A 19268-nucleotide genomic window follows, 5' to 3' on the forward strand; every position below is an offset into this window, starting at 1 on the left:
AGAAGCTGGACTCCAACACAGCACCGAAGGACAGCACTTGGTTGTTCCTTCCTTTGTGTGTAGACATCATGCTTGGCATCGATCGATAGAGTTTTGAAGTGGTTTTTAGCCCTTATTAAAGCTTACAGGCACTTTTTTTTTTTTTGGTCTTTTTTCCTTTTTACCGGTACCAGGGATCGAACTCACGACTGCCTGCTTGCAAGGCAGGCTCTTATGCCGCTGAGCTAAATCCCCAGCCCCACAGGCACCATTTTGAACTCGGGTTTTAGAGCTGGACTTACAAGTCCTTGCATTCAGCCACTTGTCTAACCAGTTAAGATTGTTTGAATCCCCATTCAGCCTCTGAAGGCATTCGTAATTCCTTCTAAAGTGTCCATAAATGTGATAAACATCAGGATCCTTAGTCGTATCATTTATAAGGACATTAGCATGCCATCCTGGGTGGTATCCTAGTGACTTATTTGGCATTATTGTGCTCTCAGTAGGTGAACGAGTACCTTGGCTCAGGCATTATTGTATGTGCTTGTTGTGGTCCAAAGAAAAAACACTTTTTTATTGGTAAATCTCTTGCCATAATCGAAGCATTTTTCCTGGTAATCCTTCACAAAGGTCTCACTTGATTTTGAACGGAACACCCGTTTCTACCCATCATGTCTTTAAGGCGGCCCTAACATCTCGGTAAAGCGCCGAAGCATCAGAGCAGCCTGGCTGGGGTGGGAAGGCAGGAAAAGGGAGAGGGAATAACAGCACACCCTGCAAACGCAGGTCCCCTGGCTGCACCGCAGACAACTGCCCTCTCCTCACTCTGGCCGTGTGGCAAATCTGACGCAGCACTATGGCTTCAGAGGTTCACTTTGATTTAGGATTTTATTAAGCAAAAAATGCATAAAATGCTTTGTCTCAAACATCAGTGGAAACAAGAAATGGAAACAGCCGCTGTGTTGCAGCAGCGATGGGCAAGAGCTACCACCAGGAAAGCCCAAGATGGCCGGGCCGGGGAATCAAGGAGACTGCGGGTGTCCGGCTCCCCCAGCCCCGCGCCTGCCGCGGGAAGTCAGCAGCCGCGCCACGCCCCTGACGTCATCCCGCTCGCCGGACAACGTGCCGCAGGGCGCAGCCCCGCCCCTCAAAAATGGGAGGGGAGGAACAGGCTCAGCTCGCGAGGCATGCCGGGACTGGCACCCGAGCCTCCCGGCAGCCTCTGCGACTGCCGCGCTGCGTCGGAGCTGGCCGGCGACGGCCGTTCTCCGCAAGATGGCGGATCGGCGGCGGCAGCGCGCTTCGCAGGACACAGAGGACGAGGAATCTGGAGCTTCGGGCTCCGACAGCGGCGGCTCTTTGGCGCGGGGAGGTGGGAGCGGTGGCGGCGGCAGCGGCTCCCTGCCTTCGCAGCGTGGCGGCCGCTCCGGGGCCCTTCATTTGCGGCGGATGGAGAGCGGGGGGGCCAAGAGCGCCGAGGAGTCGGAGTGTGTGAGTGGGCGGGACGGGGCGGGGCGGGGCGGATCGGATCGGATCGGATCTGGGCTCCGGGGCTTCTCAGAGTCCCCGGCGAGTTTGCATCACTGCAGAACTCACTGGAGGGAGGGCTGGGGCGGGGGGCGCTCCCCGGGAGGAACGCACGTCTGCTGTAGATGCAAAGCGGGTGTTTATTTGGGAATTGGGGGAGGAGCCGTAGAGACCAAGCCTCCCTTGGATGCAGTTTGTTACATTTACCTTTCTTCCCTGTGCGACCGTCTTGCGTTGAGCGTTTCGCAAGCGTTTCTTTATTGCCCGCCCCGCTTCTGGCCATCACAGCTAACCCATGTCTTCTCTTTAGGAGAGCGAAGATGGCATGGAAGGTGATGGTGAGTACCACCCTTGGCCTCCTTCCACAAGAGCTATCTGGCACAGAAGCGCAAGTACTGGTTTTTTCACCTGTGATCCATCTTTGACTCTTACCGAGGGTTGCTGCAGAGGAGGGTGCCGAGGGCTAGGGTTTCGATATAGTGGTTAAGAGTGTAGGTTTTGGCGCTACAGGCCTGGCCCAGCAGTCACACTCAGCCGGGTCCTTTCCCTGTATATAAGTGGAGACTATAATTTTATAATTTTACCTGCCTCATAGGTCGATGTCAGAATTAAGTGAGTGTTCTAGCCTGTCAGGAATATAATGTAATGGTGTCTAGCCAGTCAGGAATATAATGTAATGGTGTCTTTCCTTCATGTATTTCTGTTTTCTTTCAGCCGTTCTCTCGGATTATGAAAGTGCAGAAGATTCAGAAGTGAGTGTAATAGGTTCTTTTTTCTGTGGCGTAAGTCGGAAAATGTGTTTTAAAAACATATATGTGTGTGGTGTACAAATACCATGACCTACTTGTTTCTGTTGTACATTTTTCATTTATGTTTCTTTTTTGCTTTTGTTTTGTTTTGTGTTGTTTTTGTCGTTGAGACAGGATCCAGGCTGACCTTAATCTTACTATGTAGCTCAGGCTAGCCTTGAATTTGCAGCAGTCTCCTGTGTCAGCCTCCCAAGTACTGGGGTTACAGGCGTGCACTACCATGCCCAGTTCTAGTTTGTGTTTCTTAAAAACAGAGGGAAACATTTTTTTCAGTGAGTGATGAAAACCTGGGCCAAGCCTGCTCAAGCTACAGGTGTCTCACTGTTAGGTAGTAGTTGACATCTGCATCTATTTGAAGAACATAATGTTCTAAATAAGAGAATGGAAACATTATTAAGTCCTTGAGGTTATGTTTGAGATTCGTTTTATACTAAGCTGAGAATCCAGCTAGTTGGATTCCCCCGCCCCAAGAATATCTGAAAAGTTTGAAAGGCCAGGATTCTGAGTGATTTGTGGCAAAAGCATGTGTGGGGCTTCTTTTTTGTCTTTAGGAGAAAGTTTTCCAGCAGGAGACATTTGTGAGTTTATTTGATGGGATAAATAACTACAGATAGCATCTGAATAGTACAGTTTTCTTGATTGGAGTCCTAAGTTCTGGGTTTTGGCTATGGGATTAAATGCAGGTATGATTGGATTATGGATCAAGTTTATTCTATAAATTTGTTTGCTTTTTGAGGCAGGGTTTTGCTATGTTATTCAGGTTGGCCTTGAACTCACTGTGTAGCCCAGGTTCACCTTGAACTCCAAACAGCTCTTCTGCCTCAGCCTCCCAAGTATTGGGATTACAGGTGCGTGCCCCCATGCCCAGCCTAGTCTATAAGTTTTATAGAACTTTTAGCTATATCTCAGACTGTTTTGAGCCCTTGGAGTTGCAACAGTGATTGCTGTTGTATGGATTCCTGTTTTTAGGAATTTTACAACTCAAGGAAACCAAATACTCAGGCAGTCATGTTGTCATGGAGAAAATTAATTCCCAACTGTTATGTGTCACATGTGCTGAGTATGTGTCTCTCCATACTAAAGAATGGGTCAGAGGACAAAAGAGGAGGAAACCTTGATTGAGAGAAAGCTCCTGAGAGATAGAAGAGGTCCCAAAAGTGGTTGGCCACTGAGGCTCTTTGTTCAAAGGTTTATTTTAGTTTATTTTTTGATTTTTTGAGACAGGCTCTTGCTGTATAATGCAGGCTGGCCTTGAACCTGCTTATATAGTCCAAGCTAGCCTTCAACTCAGAGTGATCCTTCTTAGGGGCTGGGGATTTAGCTCATTAGCATAAGCGCCTCCCTTGCAAGCCTGTGGTTGTGAGTTCGATCCCTGGTACCAGTAATAAAAAAATAATAAAAATAAAAATAAAAAAACAGTGATCCTCCTGCCTCAGCCTCCTGAGTGCTAGAATTACAGATGTATGTCACCGTGTCTGGCTTTTCGAAGGATGTTTTATACAGTAAAATCACAGTGTGGGTAGCTTTAGTGTTAGACTACTATTGACATGTATTCCAAACCTAGTCACTTAGCTAAGATTGGTCCAGTAGGGTATATGATGAACATTATTAACTTCAGCTTCTCTGTAATTCTTTTCATCTTTTGGAACCGGGAATGGAATTCAGGACCTCACATTTGCCAGGCAGGGGCTGTGCTGCTGAGTTGTACCCGGGCCATGTGATGGAACAAAGGCCCACCAGGAAATGTGGGCCAGGTTGTTCTGGTCACCCAGTATGCATCCGACACCTGTCTGGGCTCATTGGACCAGGACTTGCTAATGACACTGTAACCTCCTGCATGAAGCCTGGTGATCTTTAAGTTTGCCTCTAGCCACAATTTTGACATGCATCTCATCTGACTCTCAAGGCCTGATCCCTCTCAAGGGTGCCCTAGCTCAGCTCTCTAATAATGCAACTTGGTGACAGCCATAGGGATACCCAGGGTGCTGAGGTTGGGCATTAAATCCACCATGGGCCCAAGGAAGCTGCAGGCAGGGGAAAACAGGTGAGGAAGTCCAGAGGCAGAAGAGAAGAGTCAGTCTTTGGGAACTGGAAGATAGTTTGGTGTGGAAGTGGAGGTGAGTGGTGAGTGGCATGGAGTAGGATGGGGCCAGGAAAACAGAATTGGGCAGAATGGAAGGTGCTGCGTGGTTGGGGTGGGTGGCGCTTGTGGTTGTGATGGAGAATGGAAGCTGCGTTGGGCAGGGTGGAAGTCCGGTGAGGTTCAGTGACCAGGTGGGGGAAACAGTGGCTCGGGTGTCTGTAAGGAGAGGGCTTGGTGCTTGCTTGTTGGTTAGGATGCCCCAAAGAACATGGTGGCAGTGGTGGTCCCAGTCCCATGGGGACGGAGCCGAGATATTTCACTGGAGTAGGACCAGAATTAAAGTGCAATCAAAGCAGTGTCCAGGTCCATGAGTGCTGATGGTGAGTTCCTCAGATGAGATGGGATGAGACACAGGCAGGGCAGTAGTGAGCTAGGTTGGGGGCCTCCTTTCCTCTGTTTTTTCTTTGTTCTTTTCCTTTCTTTGCTTTGCAGTGCTGGTAGTGGATCTGAGGGCCTAATGCATGCTAAGTAGCACTCCCAGCCAAGTTTGGGGTGTTTTGAATTAAGGAAGCAGTGAGACTTTCAATGGTGATGTCTGATTTCAGATTTCTGATTAATTTCTCATTCCTTCCTGAATGAGAAGGGATTGCTGGTAGAGGCAGCAGAGGTTGTGGTTCTGAGACAAGTCTGGCTCAGGCCGGCATTGAGCTTGCAATGAGCCTGCCTTGGCTTTTCTGGTGTTGGGATTGCGGGTATGTGCCGCCATTCCTGGCTCTTGAGTTTTTGTGTTTGAGTTTTTCTAATTCTGACTTGCAGTCTTCCACACCCTATAGTTCCGTATTTCTCTTTGTCTTTCCTCGGTATTGAACCCAGGGCAGTAAACTGCGACCCTCCTACCTCCCTCTCCCCTTTTTTGAAAATTTTTGAGACAGGGTCTTGCTGAGTCGCTGAGTTGTCTGAGCCGGACTGTCGGAGCTCAGACTCCGCCTGCCTTAGCAAGTCTCACTGTAAATCACTCTTGATATCTTTTTAGTTCATTTTGAAATAAAAGTTGCATTTTTGGTATGATATCCACATATCTGTTTGGCATGCTTTTATTGAGTGCTATTCTTATTTTCCCTCTTGGAATTAATATCTGTATTTTCTATTCTTTTTTATGTAGATTCGGTTTTTCTAGAAAGTGTGGTACAGGATGGCTTTCTCTGACTTCACAGAACTCCCCCTTCCGCTATTTGCCTGTATGGTGGCTTGCCATGTACAGTGGCGCATGCCTGGAATCCTGGCATTCTGGGATGCTGAGGCAGGAGGATTACAAGTTCCAGCCCAGCCACTTAGGAAGACCATGTCTTACAGTTAAAAGGAGAGATTGAAGAGGGCTGGAGAAGCTCAGTGAGGAGGCCTGGGTTCAGCCCCAGCTGCACAGAAACAAGGCATAGTGGCTGCTTTAGGAGATTCCTTGCGTTTGTTCTGGACCTTCTCAGTGCCGGTCAGTTTGGTTTTCCCCTTCTGTGTGCTGGAAAGCAACCTGACAGCTAGGTTAGTTTGGTACCTTCAGCCTTTTTGTGTGTTTTGAGATAGGGTCTTGCTATGTAATTCAGGCTGACCTTGAACTCATGGCAGCAATCCTTCTGCCTCTGCCTCTGCCTCCCAAGTGCTGGAATTAGAGGATTTGCTACCATGCCCAGCCCTTTTTGGGTTTTTGAAACAGTGTCTCACTGTGTAATGCAGGCTGGTCCCAAACTCAAGGCAGTCCTCCCGCCTCAGCCTCCCTGAGTACTGAGATTACAAGCATATACCACCTTGCCCATATTAAAATGGACCTAAGTGCAATCATTACTAAGATAGTTTCAGAACATTTTTATTTTAAAATCGAGCTGAAAGGAACAATATATGTATAAATTCATTGTTACCCTCTAACTGCTGTGTTGTGGTTTTGTTTTTTCTCTTTAAAATAGATTTGAAAAGAAAAAAAATAATCCCCTCTTAAACAATCGAAAATAAAACCACATCGATCTTTTTCCCTTTGGCTGCCAACCATTCTATTCCCCCATTACCTTCCCTCAGCAGCCATGTAGGTACCCTTTGTTTTTGAGTCACAGTTTCACTGTATGGTTCAGGTTGGCCTGAAACTGGAACTCACAGTGATCTTCCTGCCTCAGCCTCCCAAGTCTGGGATTATAGATACACGCCACTGTGCCTATGCATGTACTTCTTAATTTCTGTAGGTTTTCCTCTTCTGGCTTTTTATATGGGTGGAATCATAAAATATTTGTATTTTTGTGGCTGGCTTCTGTCATTTAGCATGACATTTTCAATCATATGTTAGCATGTATCATTTTGTCCCCGTTCCCCCCCCCCCAGTACTAGGGATTGAACCTAGGGCTTTCACACTGTGGTATACCCCGAGTCCTTTTTTATTTAAGTCTAATTTTATTGTGGTATTGGGGATTGAGCCCAGGGCTTCCACACTGAGCTATATCCCCAGCCTATTTTTGTGTTTTTTTGATTTTGCAACAGGATCCTGCTGAGTCAGTAAGTTGTTCAGGCTGGATTCAAACTTAAGGCCCTCCTGCCTGCCTCAGCCTCTTGAGTGCTGGGATTAGAGGTGTGCCACTGTGCTGAACTGCGTGTGTAGCACAGTATTTGCCATGTCATTCATTAGGTTTTCCAGACTTCCCACTGAAGTTGGTGCTGCTTGGCCCAGGTGACCCTCTCACTCCTACCCCACGGGCCTTAGTTGCCACCTTTTCTGGAGTGTGAGGTCTTCAGATTCCACTGAGTTATCCACCCCTGTGGTCACATGTGGCAGGATTTCTATTTTCAGGGCCTCGTGCTTTATCCATCTGTGGGCCCTCCAATGGCTTCTTTCAGGGCTTCCAGGGCTGAACAGTTCAGCCCTGAGCGCTTGTGCCCAGGCTTTCGTGTGGGCAGAGGTGGTCGCATCCCTGGAGCATCACCTCGGTGCATTGGAGGACCGGTGTTTAGTATCCGAGGCACTGCCAGCCTCGCTGCCAGAGCGCCGTGCTGCCATGTGGCCATCATTCCCAGTAGCAAGTGAAGGGCTTGGATTTCTCAGCTTCCCCAGCAGCACTTTTGCCTGATTATTGTTGCAGTAGGTGGGACACTATGTTTCGTTCTGGTTTGAAGATCTTAATTGGAGAAATGACTGCAAGGTATTTTGTATCTTACTAAATTAGGTTATTTTGAAACAAAATTGATGGTAAAATTAGGAGTTTTTTTTTAATGATAGCATTATAGGAGTTCTTCATTTTCTGTATAAGTTCCTTTTGAAGTATGGTTTACATATTTTTTCCCATTCTGCTTTTTATTTTTTGGCTTTTTGCTATAAAAAATGCTGTTCTTTGAAGCACAAAGACTTTAATTTTGGTTAAGTCCAATTTATCTGTTTTTCTTTTTGTTCCTCCTATTTTTGATATCCTTCGTTAGTCCTTTGCCATAGAGCATGATGGTGCACGCAGCTCCTTAGGATGCTGAGATTGGATAATTGAAGATTTGAAGCTAGCCTATGCAGTATAATAAAACCCTGTCTTGAAACAAAACTTAAAAGGGGCTGGAAACTTAGCACAGTGCCCCCTGGGCTCAGTCCCCAGTACTGTTAAAATCAAACAAACTTTTGTTTTTCAATCTCAGAACCATAAAGATTTATCTGTGTTTTCTTCTGAGAGTTTTATAGTTTTGGCTCCTACATGTAAGTCTTTGATGCATTTCAAGTTAGTGTTTGTGTGCAGGGTGAGGTAAGAGTCTCCCTGCGTTCTTTTGCATGTGATAGTTTTCAGGGACCGAAGGATTTAAGGTCTCGGAAGCAGAGCAGCTCTGTTTGGACGAGTTACTAGTGGGGAGGTAAAGACTAGCCTGCTCATGTTCAAGTCTGACAGGGTAGGAGGGGCTTTATGGAAGCACTGACATAAAATGAGGCCGAAAAGCTGGGTACAGTGGCTCCTAGCTTTAATTCTAGTTGCTCAGGAGGCTGAGGCAGGAAGATCACTTAAGGAACTCAAGACCAGCCTGAGCATTGTGAGACCGTGTGTGTGTGTGTGTGTGTGTGTGTGTGTGTGTGTGTATTATACATATAAACCCTGCAGTGTGTGTATGTATGTAAATTAACAAGATGGGGCCAAGGAGAGACATTGAGAGAGGAAAGGCCCTCAACCCATCTTTTACTCTGAAATATGTGGAGAGTTGAATCCTCTGCATGGGAAATCTTAAGGTTTGCAGTTGATTGAGGGCAAAGCTACTAAGAGCAGGAGGAGCTCACTGAATTGTCGACAGGATCCCCTGTCTCAAGAAAATGGGTTTTGACAGCTGGGTGTGGTGGCAAACACCTGTAATCCTAGCATTTGGGAGGCTGAGGCAAGAGGAGACTTGCAAGTTCAAGGCAAGCCTGGGCTACAAATTGAGCTCAAGGCCAGCCTGAACTGCATAGTGAGACCCTGCCTCAAAAAGACAATAAATACATTAATAATTTATAAAGATGAGCAAAGGGGTTCAGTTGACATCCTTTGGGCACAGTGGTGTGGCTCTGGTAGTCCTTGGTGGCAGTTGGATCAGGCTTGGGTTCTAATTTGGAGTCTCCACAGCACGATGCTATCTTTCTATTCTGTGCTGGAAACAAAATTAGTTTCTCTCCTGGAAGAAAAGAGTCACCTCATTTGACATCTACCATAGACCAGAGTTGGGTAGAGCCCAAAACAAAGTCCCTCATTAATCACACTGGTGCTATTTTAAAATGCTGGGATTTGGTCTATGTGTATGTGTGTGTTTTGGGGGCTTAAAGTCCCAAGTGGGCCCTAAGCACATTTTTGTCTTTCTCTCTCCAGTCCTGTGGGGACATAGGATCAGTGACCCACATTAATCAGAGGAGGGGAGCAACATAATCCAGGGGAACAGGAAGAATCCAAGGGGGTTTGGTCATTAAAAACTGCAGGTGGGGCCAGGCATGGTGATGCATTTGTCTAATCCCAGTACTCAGGAAGCTGAGGCAGGAAGATCACTGTGAGGTTGAGGCCAGCCTGTCTCAATAAAATAAGCTGTAGGAGACTGGGTGTGTTGGTGCACACTTGTACCCCACAGTGCTCAGGAGGCTGGGGCAAGAGGATTGCTATGAGTTCTGGCCACTAAACTGCATAGCAAGGCGCAGTCTCAAAAAAATTGTATGAGTTCAGAGCCATCTGGAATTGTGAGACCCAGTCCTAAAAAGACAAAAAATCAGATGCTGTAGGTGAGGTTGCATCAGGTGGTCTCTTGACAGTTCTCTGTGCTGGGGGCTGGGCAGACAGGAGAGAGGAAGAGCAGGCCTAGGGATGTCTGAAGAAAGGTCACACCCCAGGCACTGCTCACCTACCCGGGACTCTCACTGAGTCTGATCAGTGTCCAGGCCAACCTGGGGCCAGAGAGGGCAGGCAGGAGAGCAAGAGACCCAGCTGTGGGACGAAATCCCCTTCCCAAGAGCCTATGTCTGTCTGTCCTTGCAGGTTAGAACCTGCTGCTTCTGTGTGGCTCAGCCACTGTAGGTCCCGATCTAAGAAGAACAGGAGAAAAACCCTGTTCTCCTGAGCCTTAACTGCTTATCTCCCTGCCCCGTGTTCCCCACGCCTGTTTCCTGTCTTTCCAGTGACGCTAGGTGTGGGGAGATGCAACAGAGTTGGCAGGGTTAGCCAGCCTTTTATATTTTCTTTCCTTCTCAGGAGAAAGGGTCCTGCTGTGTAGTCCATGCTGGCCTTGGACTGACTAGCCAGGCTAGCCTCACACTCAGTGGCCATCCTCTTGCCTCAGCACCCCCTTTTTTGGTACTAGGATTAGAACTCAGGACCTGTGCTTAACAGGCAGATGCTGTGCCACTGAGCTGCATCTCTGCCCTGCCTCAGCCTCCTGGGATGTCCACCATACCAACAGCTTATTCAGTGTTGCTGTGGTAAGAGAAGAAAAAGATCATGGAGAGGCAGGAGCACTTTCCAGGTCAAAGTTTTTTGTTTTATTCTGTTTTGGTTTGGTTTATTTGTTTTGGTACTAGAATCAAACTCAGGATCTTGCACGTGCCAGGCAGGTACTTGTGCCACTGAGCTATAGCCCTGGGCCCTTCCAGGTTGAAGTTTTAGAGTTGCAAGTTTTTGCTCTCAGTTCTGAGGTTTGAGCTATGTGCCCAGCTCTTGTTTAATTTGAGACAGTGTCTTACTAAGTCTCTTAAATTGCCCAGGCTGGGCTCAAATTTATAACACTCCTGCCTCAGTCTTCAGAGAGCAGGGATTAGATGCACAGGCTAGGCTCATAATTAATTCTGCGGCACGATTCTAGGTGGAGTGGTGGGCTCTGGGAACCTTGCGGTGCGGAAAGTGTAGCGCTTATGTTGTAAGACATAAAAAATGTTAAGTCTCAGGTCTGGGAAGTGTAGTTGACACAAGAGCACATGTGTGCCATGACCTGTGTTCAGTCCATAGCACTGGAACAGACATGTGGACAAAGCCTGGGTGGCATTCGACTGTGGTCCCCGAGCTGGGGAGGCTGAGGTGGGAGGATCCTGCAAGTGAGTCCACCTGGGCTGCATAGTGAGACCATGTTAAAGAAACAGAAGAAAGTTCAGAAGTGTAAGGCGCTGTTTCCCACCTTAGGGGTAGCAGTGCCTCCCAAAATCAATTACAAGGAGTCTGGGCCCCACCCCCTACCCCCCATCCACAGGTTGTGTATCCCACTGGGCAGACATTTCAAGTATATCAGTTCCTAAAGGCTGGGCTTGCTCTAGACTGTGATACCTAGCTGCTGTTCTTCATTACAGATTCCTCAGTCTGGGTGCTGTCTTGGAAGTTTTCAGTCTTAGGTTAGACGGGCATTTGTAACTGGAAACTGAGAATTGAGGCCGTTTTGAGATGAGAAGAGTCACAGAGTCACAGTTTAAAGAGGGCCGCAGTTCGTTTGTTTTTTTTGCCTTTTTGAGACAGGGTCTCGCTCTGCAGTTCAGGCTGGCCTGGGGCTCAGTTTGTAGCCCAGGCTGCTTTCGAACTTGCAAGGATCCTTCTGCCTTAGCCTCTCAAGTGCTAGGATTACAGGTGTGTGCCACTATGCCCAGCTTGAGCTGCAGTTTCTAGGCCCTGCTCATTTAGATAGAACTTGCAGAAGGGGAGACAATCTCTGTGTCCAGTGCAGTGACGCCTCCTGTCCTCCCACCACACCCCAGGTCTCTTTGCAGTCTGCCATTGCTCACCTTGCCTTGCTGCTCTGGCAGTGTCTGGGGTGTGTGTGTGTGTGTGTGTGTGTGTGTGTGTGTGTGTGTGTGTTTGCGTGTGAATATCCCTTTCAGATCTGTTCCAACGACTGATGGAGACTCTTGCAGGGTGAGGAGGGGGAGTACAGTGAAGAGGAAAACTCCAAAGTGGAGCTGAAGTCAGAAGCCAATGACGCCTCAAGCTCATCAGCTAAGGCGGAGAAGGCAGAGGAGAAAGCCGACGGCAAAGGCGCCGTGACTGGGGAGCGGCAGAGCGGGGACGGGCAGGTCTGGCAGGGCGTGGGCTCTTGGGACCTGCAGGTTGGCGGGGAGGCTGGGGTGGCTGGGGCGGCTGGGGCCAGAGGCTCAGGAGCCGCATCCGTCCTCAGGAGAGCACGGAGCCCGTGGAGAACAAGGTGGGGAAGAAGGGCCCCAAGCACCTGGATGATGACGAGGACCGCAAGAACCCCGCATACATCCCCCGGAAGGGGCTCTTCTTTGAGCACGACCTCCGGGGCCAGACGCAGGAGGAGGAGATCAGGTAGGATGTGGCCGCCACCCTGGGGAGGAGGTGTCGCACAACGGGCTGGGTGGCTTGAGAGGTACGTAGCCTTGGTTTTTGTCTAGACCCAAAGGCCGTCAGCGGAAGCTGTGGAAGGACGAGGGTCGCTGGGAGCACGACAAGTTCCGAGAGGATGAGCAGGCTCCCAAGTCTCGGCAGGAGCTCATTGCGCTGTACGGCTACGACATCCGCTCGGCTCATAGCCCTGACGACATCAAGCCCCGGAGGGTCCGCAAGCCCCGGTGAGGACTCCCGCCAGCTCGCTGGTGTCTGCAGAGCACCTTTGCTGCTCTGGTTGCCCTTCTAGCCATGAGTGAGTGAGTAAGGAAGGTCCTGTCCTTGGGTCTCCCCCAGCCTTTTTTTTTTTTTAACCTGTTTGTTTGCCTTGCCTGGTGGAGTCCTTCTGTTGGGGTTCATGGATTGTAGCCCTTAACAGTTTCTCTCCTCTGCTGTTTTAGGTATGGGAGTCCTCCACAGAGAGATCCAAACTGGGTTGGTGAGCGACCAATCAAGTCCCATCGTCACCAAGGTTCCGGGGGCACCTTACCACCGAGGACATTTATTAATAGGAATGCAGCGGGCACTGGCCGCATGTCAACACCCAGGAATTACTCCCGATCTGGAGGCTTCAAGGAAGGTCGAGCTGGGTTTCGGCCCATGGAGGCTGGGGGTTCCCATGGTGGCCGGTCTGCTGAGACTGTGCGGCTTGAGACTGGCTACCGCTCGAGGCGCTTAGAGCAGGCTCCTGCTAGGGACCCGTCGCCAGAAGTGGATGCTGCAGTGCTTGGCAGTCCCGAGAAGGAAGAGATGGCTTCTGAGACCCCAGCTGCTGCTCCTGATGCCGCCCCACCAGCCCCTGACCGGCCCATCGAAAAGAAATCCTACTCCCGTGCCAGAAGAACTCGGACCAAGGCTGGGGATGCAGTCAAGGCTGTGGAGGTGATGCCCCCACCGCCTGAGGGCCTGACCTTGGCCCCTGCAGTCCCAGAAGCTGCCGCTGCTCCATCAGCAAAGGCCGGGAGCTGGGAGTCTCCCTCAGACTCGGCCGCAGGTGGCCTGGAGCAAGAGGTGGCACAGCTGAGCCTCACAGATCAGAACTGGAGTCCAGGGCAGCCTTCCTTCCTACAGCCGCGTGAGCTTCGGGGTAGGCAGTGCCAAGCTGGGCCTGGGGACAGAGGCATCTCAAGAATGTGGTGTCCGGTGTCACCTACCCAGAGAAGGGCGGGTGGGACGGGCTCCATCTGTCCCTGCCCAGGCCCCTCCTGGCCTTGTCCTGAGCTGTCCACTGTCTCCTTGCCATTACCTGATTGCCCGAGCTCCCAAGTGCAGGGTCCTCTCTGCTTTCTGCACACAGCATGAGGAAGCAGCTGCGCTCTGTTCAGCAAGTGCATAGCTGGAGGCAGAAGCCAGCTTGGTTTAGACTGGGGTCTCCATCTGCAGGAGCCTCTAGTTTCATTGCTCCTAAAAATGCAGCATCCAGTAGAACTTAGCGTAACGCTAGTACTTTTGAGCACTGTACTTGAAATGTGGCTAAATTAAATAGCCGCCCGTGGGTGTGGTTAGTGGGTGTCATGCAGGACAGCATAATTCTACAGATTGGGTCCTGCCTGGTGGCACTTTACCCTGTTCTGCTTTGTCATGGTCCAGCCGGATATAGCAAGGGCTCCTTTTCCCAGGTTTTGAAATTCAGCTCTTAACTTTAAGATTAGAAGTCCTGGCTAGGCGTGGTGGCACATGCCTATCATCCCAGCCCTGGGGAACCTGAGGTAGGAGGTCACCATGATGAGTTCAAGACAAGCTTGGGCTACGTAGACCATGTCTCCAAAAACCAAAACAAAAAGAAGTGGGCCTGAGAGCTTCTGCACTGTGTTCTGGTAGGGATGATTTTATTCTGAAACAGATTCATTAAGTTATGCAGGCTGGGCCCAAAGTTGGGACCCTGCCTTAGCCTCCCTGAGTACTGGGGTTGCACATGGGTACTGTACACTTCGTCTCTTCCTTACCACCTTGGGAGACAGTCTGTAGAGTATTCCCGTATACTTCCTGGGGAATTTTCAGCCAGAAGAGTCTCTTCAGGCTTCTGGCCTGGCCCCTCTGGATCAGGATAAACCTAGGTAGATTTGTAGATCCTCTCATCTTTGTCCATCTGCTGCTCAGCAGCTTCAGGACTGAGAGTTTGCAGTCCATTGAATAATGTGAGTGCTGGGCACCAAGGGGAGCGGGGTGCACTGGGCAGGATTTCCTGGGAATGGGCTCTATAGCCAGCTGAGGTGGTGGGCAGTGGGAGCCGGTTTTCCAGGGCCAGTGTGGATGCCGCAGGTAGTTGAAGAGGAACTTTCCTACTTTAAAAAGAGGAAGCCACACCTGCCATTCACTCCCCTGTCCTGTCCTGTCCTGTCCTGTCTGTCTGTCTGTCTGTAGAGGTGACTTCTTCTGTGTTACAGGTGTGCCCAACCACATCCACATGGGGGCAGGACCTCCACCGCAGTTTAACCGCATGGAAGAGATGGTACTCAAGGGAAGACGCGAGGGGAGGGTGGGTCATGTTACAGTGTCCTCTTACGCCGCTTAGTCAGTGTGGTGGCACATGCCTGGGATCCTAGTTCTTAGGAGGCTGAGGCAGAAGGACCACTGTGGGTTTGATGGCAGCCCAGGCTACATAGTGGTTTCCAGGTCAGCCTAAACTTCATAGGGTGACCCTGTCCACTCCCAAAAAAGAATCAATGCTTTTCATTTAATTTTTCAAGGCATTCTGCAAATATCTGCAAAACATTTGCTATGTCTGAGTGTTCTGTGCCTGAAGGGTTGAGCCTTGCCCTGATGACTCCCGAGTTCCCGTTCAGATCTGTCTCTGTGTCACAGGGTGTCCAGGGCGGTCGTGCCAAGCGCTACTCCTCCCAGCGGCAGAGGCCTGTGCCTGAACCCCCGGCCCCTCCGGTGCACATCAGCATTGTGGAAGGACATTACTATGACCCACGTGAGTATGCTTCGCCCTCAGGCTGTGCCCCCTCTCTTCCCTGCTGGCTTCTCGAAGTGCTCGTCACACATTTAGTTGCTGTTTTCTTTCCATGGAAGAATTTCTTTCTGTCTCTTTTTTTTGTTTGTTTGCAGTACTAGGGGTAGGACCCAGGGCTGATCTGTCCAAGCCCTGTCTCCGCCTTTAGAATTCCACACTGAGGGCCGGGGATTTAGCTCAGCGGCGTAAGTGCCTGCTTGGCAAGCGCAAGGTTTCGAGTTCAACCCCTGGTACCAAAAAAAAAAAAAAAGTTTCTTTGTAGAATTCCGCAGTGGGCTGGGGATTTAGCTCAGTGGCATAAGCACCTGCCTGGCAAGCACAAGGTCATGAGTTCAATTCCTGGTACCAAAAAAAAAAATAGAATTCCATGCTGAGGCAGGGCCCCCCAAGGTACCCAGGCTGCTTCCACCTGCTACCCCTCTGCCTCAGCCTGTCGGGAAATGGCTGAGGCCAAGCCCACATGCCTCTGAGCTGCGAAGAGCCCTACTCTGTGTCTTACAGTGCAGTTCCAGGGACCAATCTATACCCACGGTGACAGCCCTGCCCCGCTGCCTCCGCAGGGCATGATTGTGCAGCCGGAAATGCACCTTCCCCACCCAGGTGCGTGTGCTCCCACCTCAGCATCCAGGGTGAGGGTGTGGGGGCTCCATTCCTGTGAGCAGCACCCTGTGCAGCCTCCCTGAGCAGTTTCCATCTCCTCGTTTCCAGGTTTGCACCCCCACCAGACGCCGGCACCCCTGGCTAACCCGGGCCTCTACCCCCCACCAGTGTCTGTGTCCCCGGGACAACCGCCTCCCCAGCAGCTGCTGGCCCCCACCTACTTCTCCGCCCCGGGTGTGATGAGCTTCGGGAACCCCAGCTACCCCTATGCTCCGGGGGCCCTGCCTCCCCCGCCACCACCACATCTGTACCCCAACACACAGGTGAGATGACTGCAAGTGCGTTTCCTGCTGCACCCCTTTAGAGCAGGCGGGTCGAGCAGGTGGGCCTGCTGAGGAAACCTGGGTGCCACTGGGCCTGTGTGCTGCCGGTACCTCTTGGTGGTAGGAGCCAGAAGCCTGCTTCCACGGTGCTGGCACAGTGCAGGTCCACATTTGAGTACAGCCTGGCCGGCGCTGTCTCTGCTCACCTTGTGGGGCATGAGGCTCTGGGGCTGCTCCTCTGTAGCTGCCCCGCCCTGTCCTGCTCAGCTGTCAGAGTTACACTGGCGGTGTCTCATTGTCACCATGAGTGAGGCCTTTTCTGTGTGTCAGCTGATGGTAGGGTAATCAGAGAAAGCTGGGTGATGCTTGGAAGACTCAAAACCAGAGTAAGAGTGACATGCAAAAGGAGACAGTGTGGTAAAACAATAAAATGTTTCACTCTTTCTTTTGAGGGGGTGAGAGTGTTCTAGTCCAAGTAAACCTCCTGCCTCAGCCTCCTGAGTGCTGGGATTAACAGGAGCAGCGCTGCATCTGGCTCCAGACTCTGCTTTCCGCAGCTGGATAGTGTTTCCTGCACATAGGTTGGATGGATTCTTAACTTTCTCTTCTGGCTTGTGGGGTCCCAGGCCCCATCACAGGTGTACGGTGGAGTGACCTACTATAACCCCGCCCAGCAGCAGGTGCAGCCGAAGCCCTCCCCGCCCCGGAGGACGCCGCAGCCAGTCTCCATCAAGCCCCCTCCGCCGGAGGTATGGGCTCCTTCCCACGAAGGCGTAGGCTTCCACAGGGCTCCTCCAGAGAACCCTGCTTCTCAGGGCATGTTTCTGCAGAAAACTCCTCTTTACGTGACCTGATAGCAGTTTTCAACTTGGTTATTGCAGGTGGTGAGCAGGGGCTCCAGTTAATGTGACATGCTGAATATTTCCAGTCCAACGTCGTAGAAACGTAAGTGCACAACTTACTGTGACTGGTTGGTTGGTTTTGAGACAGGGTCTCACTATGTAGTCCAGGCTGACCTTAAATTCCTGGTGATCCTCCTGCCTCAGCCTCCCAAGTGCTGGGGTTATAAGCACACACTACTGCTTAGAGTCTGTGCTTACTCTTTTTTTTTTTTTTTTTTTGTCTTTTTGAGACGGGGTCTCACTGTGTAGTTCAGGCTGGCCTTGAGCTCACTTTGTAGCCCAGGCTGGCCTCAAACTCGCAACGAACCTCCTGCCTCAGCCTCCCAAGTGCTGGGATTACAGGCGTGAGCCACCACGCCTGGCAAGTCTGTGCTTACTCTTTATTAATAAACAGCATCCTCTTGGGAGGCTTAAGGGAGACCCAGAATTTTCCGGTTCCTTTGTTTTATGAATGCACATTAAAGAGTTGAAGCAGAGACCATTGTTACCTGGACAGTCCAGTGCTAGCACCCAGGGAACTGTGAGGAAGAAAGACAGAATGCAGCCAGGCCTGGCGCTGCCCGCCCGTGACCCCAAGGGAGGCTGGTGGGGGAGTCCCCAAGTCGTAGTCCAGCTGAGGTGGCTGACTGACTCAGACCCTGCTGTGCTGTTGGAAGAGGTTGGGATGGCACTCACGTGAAGGCTCTGGGTTTAATCCCAGTGCCACACAGCACATGGGAGGGAGGGAAGCAGTTCGGGAATGTGGTGTGACATTGGCTGAGGACAGGAAGCCTCGGGTTAAGGCGGCAGGGCACCAGAAACCTGTCGTAAGAGGACAGAGGCCACGCAGCGGGTCTTGGCGTGTGGTCTGTTTTAAGGTCATTGCAATGTATCTGCAGGGTCTGGGGTGCAGCTCCATGGTGGAGCCTGTGCTTCACTCCCATGAGGCCTTGGGCTTAGTCCTCAGCACCAAGTCAGATGAACAAACAGACCCCAGTGGTTAGCAGTCAGGGCCATGGGTCCACCCTGATTTTTGGCGGTTCTCCCCTTTCCCAGCCCTCACCGAGGAGAGGCGTGATCTCAGGAGAGGAGGGAGCTGCACGGGGAGACCCTGCAGGGCCCCGCCACGGGCAGTGCAGGGGCCACCTTGGGATGTCTCTGCCTAGGGGAGCCAGTGTCAGCCAAGCTGCTGAGCCCCTGCCTGGGGCCCGCGCACCCACTGTACCTTCTCTGGAACGAATGTCAGGGGTCTCTGCCCCAGGGGTGTCCCTTCCTGTGCTTGTTTTGTTTTCTGTATGTTCATTTTTAAAAAGCCTGGCTTGCTCTTCTTAAACTAACTCTAGTGTCTCTGCGTGTACCCGCTTCTGCCCACCTCTCCCCACCTCACAGTAGCTGGGCCAAACCTGCCCAGAGCCACCGTTGGGGTCTCCTGACTCCTCTACTGGTGCCACTATGGGGCAGGGCGCAAGGGGTCCCGGCCTCTGCCCAGGGGGTGGAGGCTGTAGGTGCCCCTCCCTGGGCTGTGGCTGTTGACCCTGAACCCGACTCCGGTCACTGTGGACCGATGCATCTCTAGCAGCAAGTGCTATTGGCACGTGCTCCTCCCCTCCCCTTCCTCCGCTTCCTCCTCAGCGGGCACTTGCTCTGCTCTGTGCCTGTCCTGCTATGGCGGTTTCCGTCCTTTCCCCTACTCTGGCTCTTACAAGCAGACGGCCCAGGCAGCCAGGCCTCCTGTGTGTAGGCCTGACCCCGCTCCTCCTGCCCTGGCCCTGAACCGCTCCAGCGGCCTCTGCGGAAGAGTTTGCTGTCCCCGCAGTGCTTGAGTCTGCTAGGGAATGCCTGGCCCAGCCCCGTCCTTCCTCAGAAGCGGAGGCAGAAAGCAGCCATCATGTCAGCCCTCCAGCTCCCTTCCTGGCAGCTGGCCTGGCCACTCTGAGTCCCTGTGCCCTGTGCAGTGGAGAGAGAGAGGTGCCAAGCTGGGACCCCAGTGAAGGCCCAAGGCCTCAGGGGCAGCTGCTGCTTGTGCCTTTTGTCAGCTTCCCTTTGCCTTAAACCTGAAGGTGTCTCTGCAGGCCTGTGGCCGCTGCCCAGACCCCCAGACCCGAAGACACTGTGACAGTCGTCTCTATCGGGCCACTGTGTCCAGTTGTGAAGACTTCTCCGTGTGTGTTGTTTTTATTACTAAAGAGTGTACCTTTGTGATCAGCATTGTGACCTGCAGATAATAAAGTTTAAACTATGAATACCGTACTCCTGCCAAGGTTTGTGTGAG

General features: G+C 51.2%; 1 protein-coding gene across 3 annotated transcripts; it reads left to right on the forward strand.

Moving 5' to 3' along the window:
- The first annotated feature begins 1192 nt into the window (after window positions 1-1192).
- On the forward strand, window positions 1193-19246 carry Casc3 (CASC3 exon junction complex subunit). 3 transcript variants are annotated; one of them, XM_005002420.4, is made up of 14 exons: window positions 1195-1470; window positions 1817-1844; window positions 2221-2258; window positions 11744-11902; window positions 12004-12155; window positions 12242-12418; window positions 12635-13320; window positions 14621-14712; window positions 15039-15153; window positions 15694-15792; window positions 15901-16115; window positions 16742-16864; window positions 16997-17060; window positions 18053-19246. In XM_005002420.4, the coding sequence occupies exons 1-13, from the start codon at window positions 1255-1257 to the stop codon at window positions 17018-17020; spliced, it is 2124 nt and encodes a 707-aa protein (XP_005002477.1). In that variant the 5' UTR covers window positions 1195-1254; the 3' UTR covers window positions 17021-17060; window positions 18053-19246. The 3 variants fall into 3 exon arrangements, with proteins under 3 accessions (XP_063107568.1, XP_005002477.1, XP_003466984.1); XM_003466936.5 differs by having other exon boundaries at window positions 1196-1470; window positions 14621-14685; XM_063251498.1 differs by lacking the exon at window positions 16742-16864 and having other exon boundaries at window positions 1193-1470.
- The last annotated feature ends 22 nt before the right edge of the window (window positions 19247-19268 follow it).

This window comes from Cavia porcellus, unplaced genomic scaffold (assembly GCF_034190915.1).
Source record: "Cavia porcellus strain 051 isolate PalLab524CR breed Dunkin Hartley unplaced genomic scaffold, mCavPor4.1 scaffold_6, whole genome shotgun sequence".
NCBI classification, from domain to species: domain Eukaryota; kingdom Metazoa; phylum Chordata; class Mammalia; order Rodentia; family Caviidae; genus Cavia; species Cavia porcellus.

Excerpts from the sequence above, each read along its gene's own strand:
- Casc3 (XM_005002420.4), top strand. The coding sequence starts at position 1,255 with ATGGCGGATCGGCGGCGGCAGCGCGCTTCGCAGGACACAGAGGACGAG. Across the intron at positions 11,903-12,003 it reads GGCAGAGCGGGGACGGGCAG|GAGAGCACGGAGCCCGTGGA; the intron begins GTCTGGCAGGGC and ends ATCCGTCCTCAG. Across the intron at positions 16,865-16,996 it reads TCAAGCCCCCTCCGCCGGAG|GTGGTGAGCAGGGGCTCCAG; the intron begins GTATGGGCTCCT and ends TGGTTATTGCAG.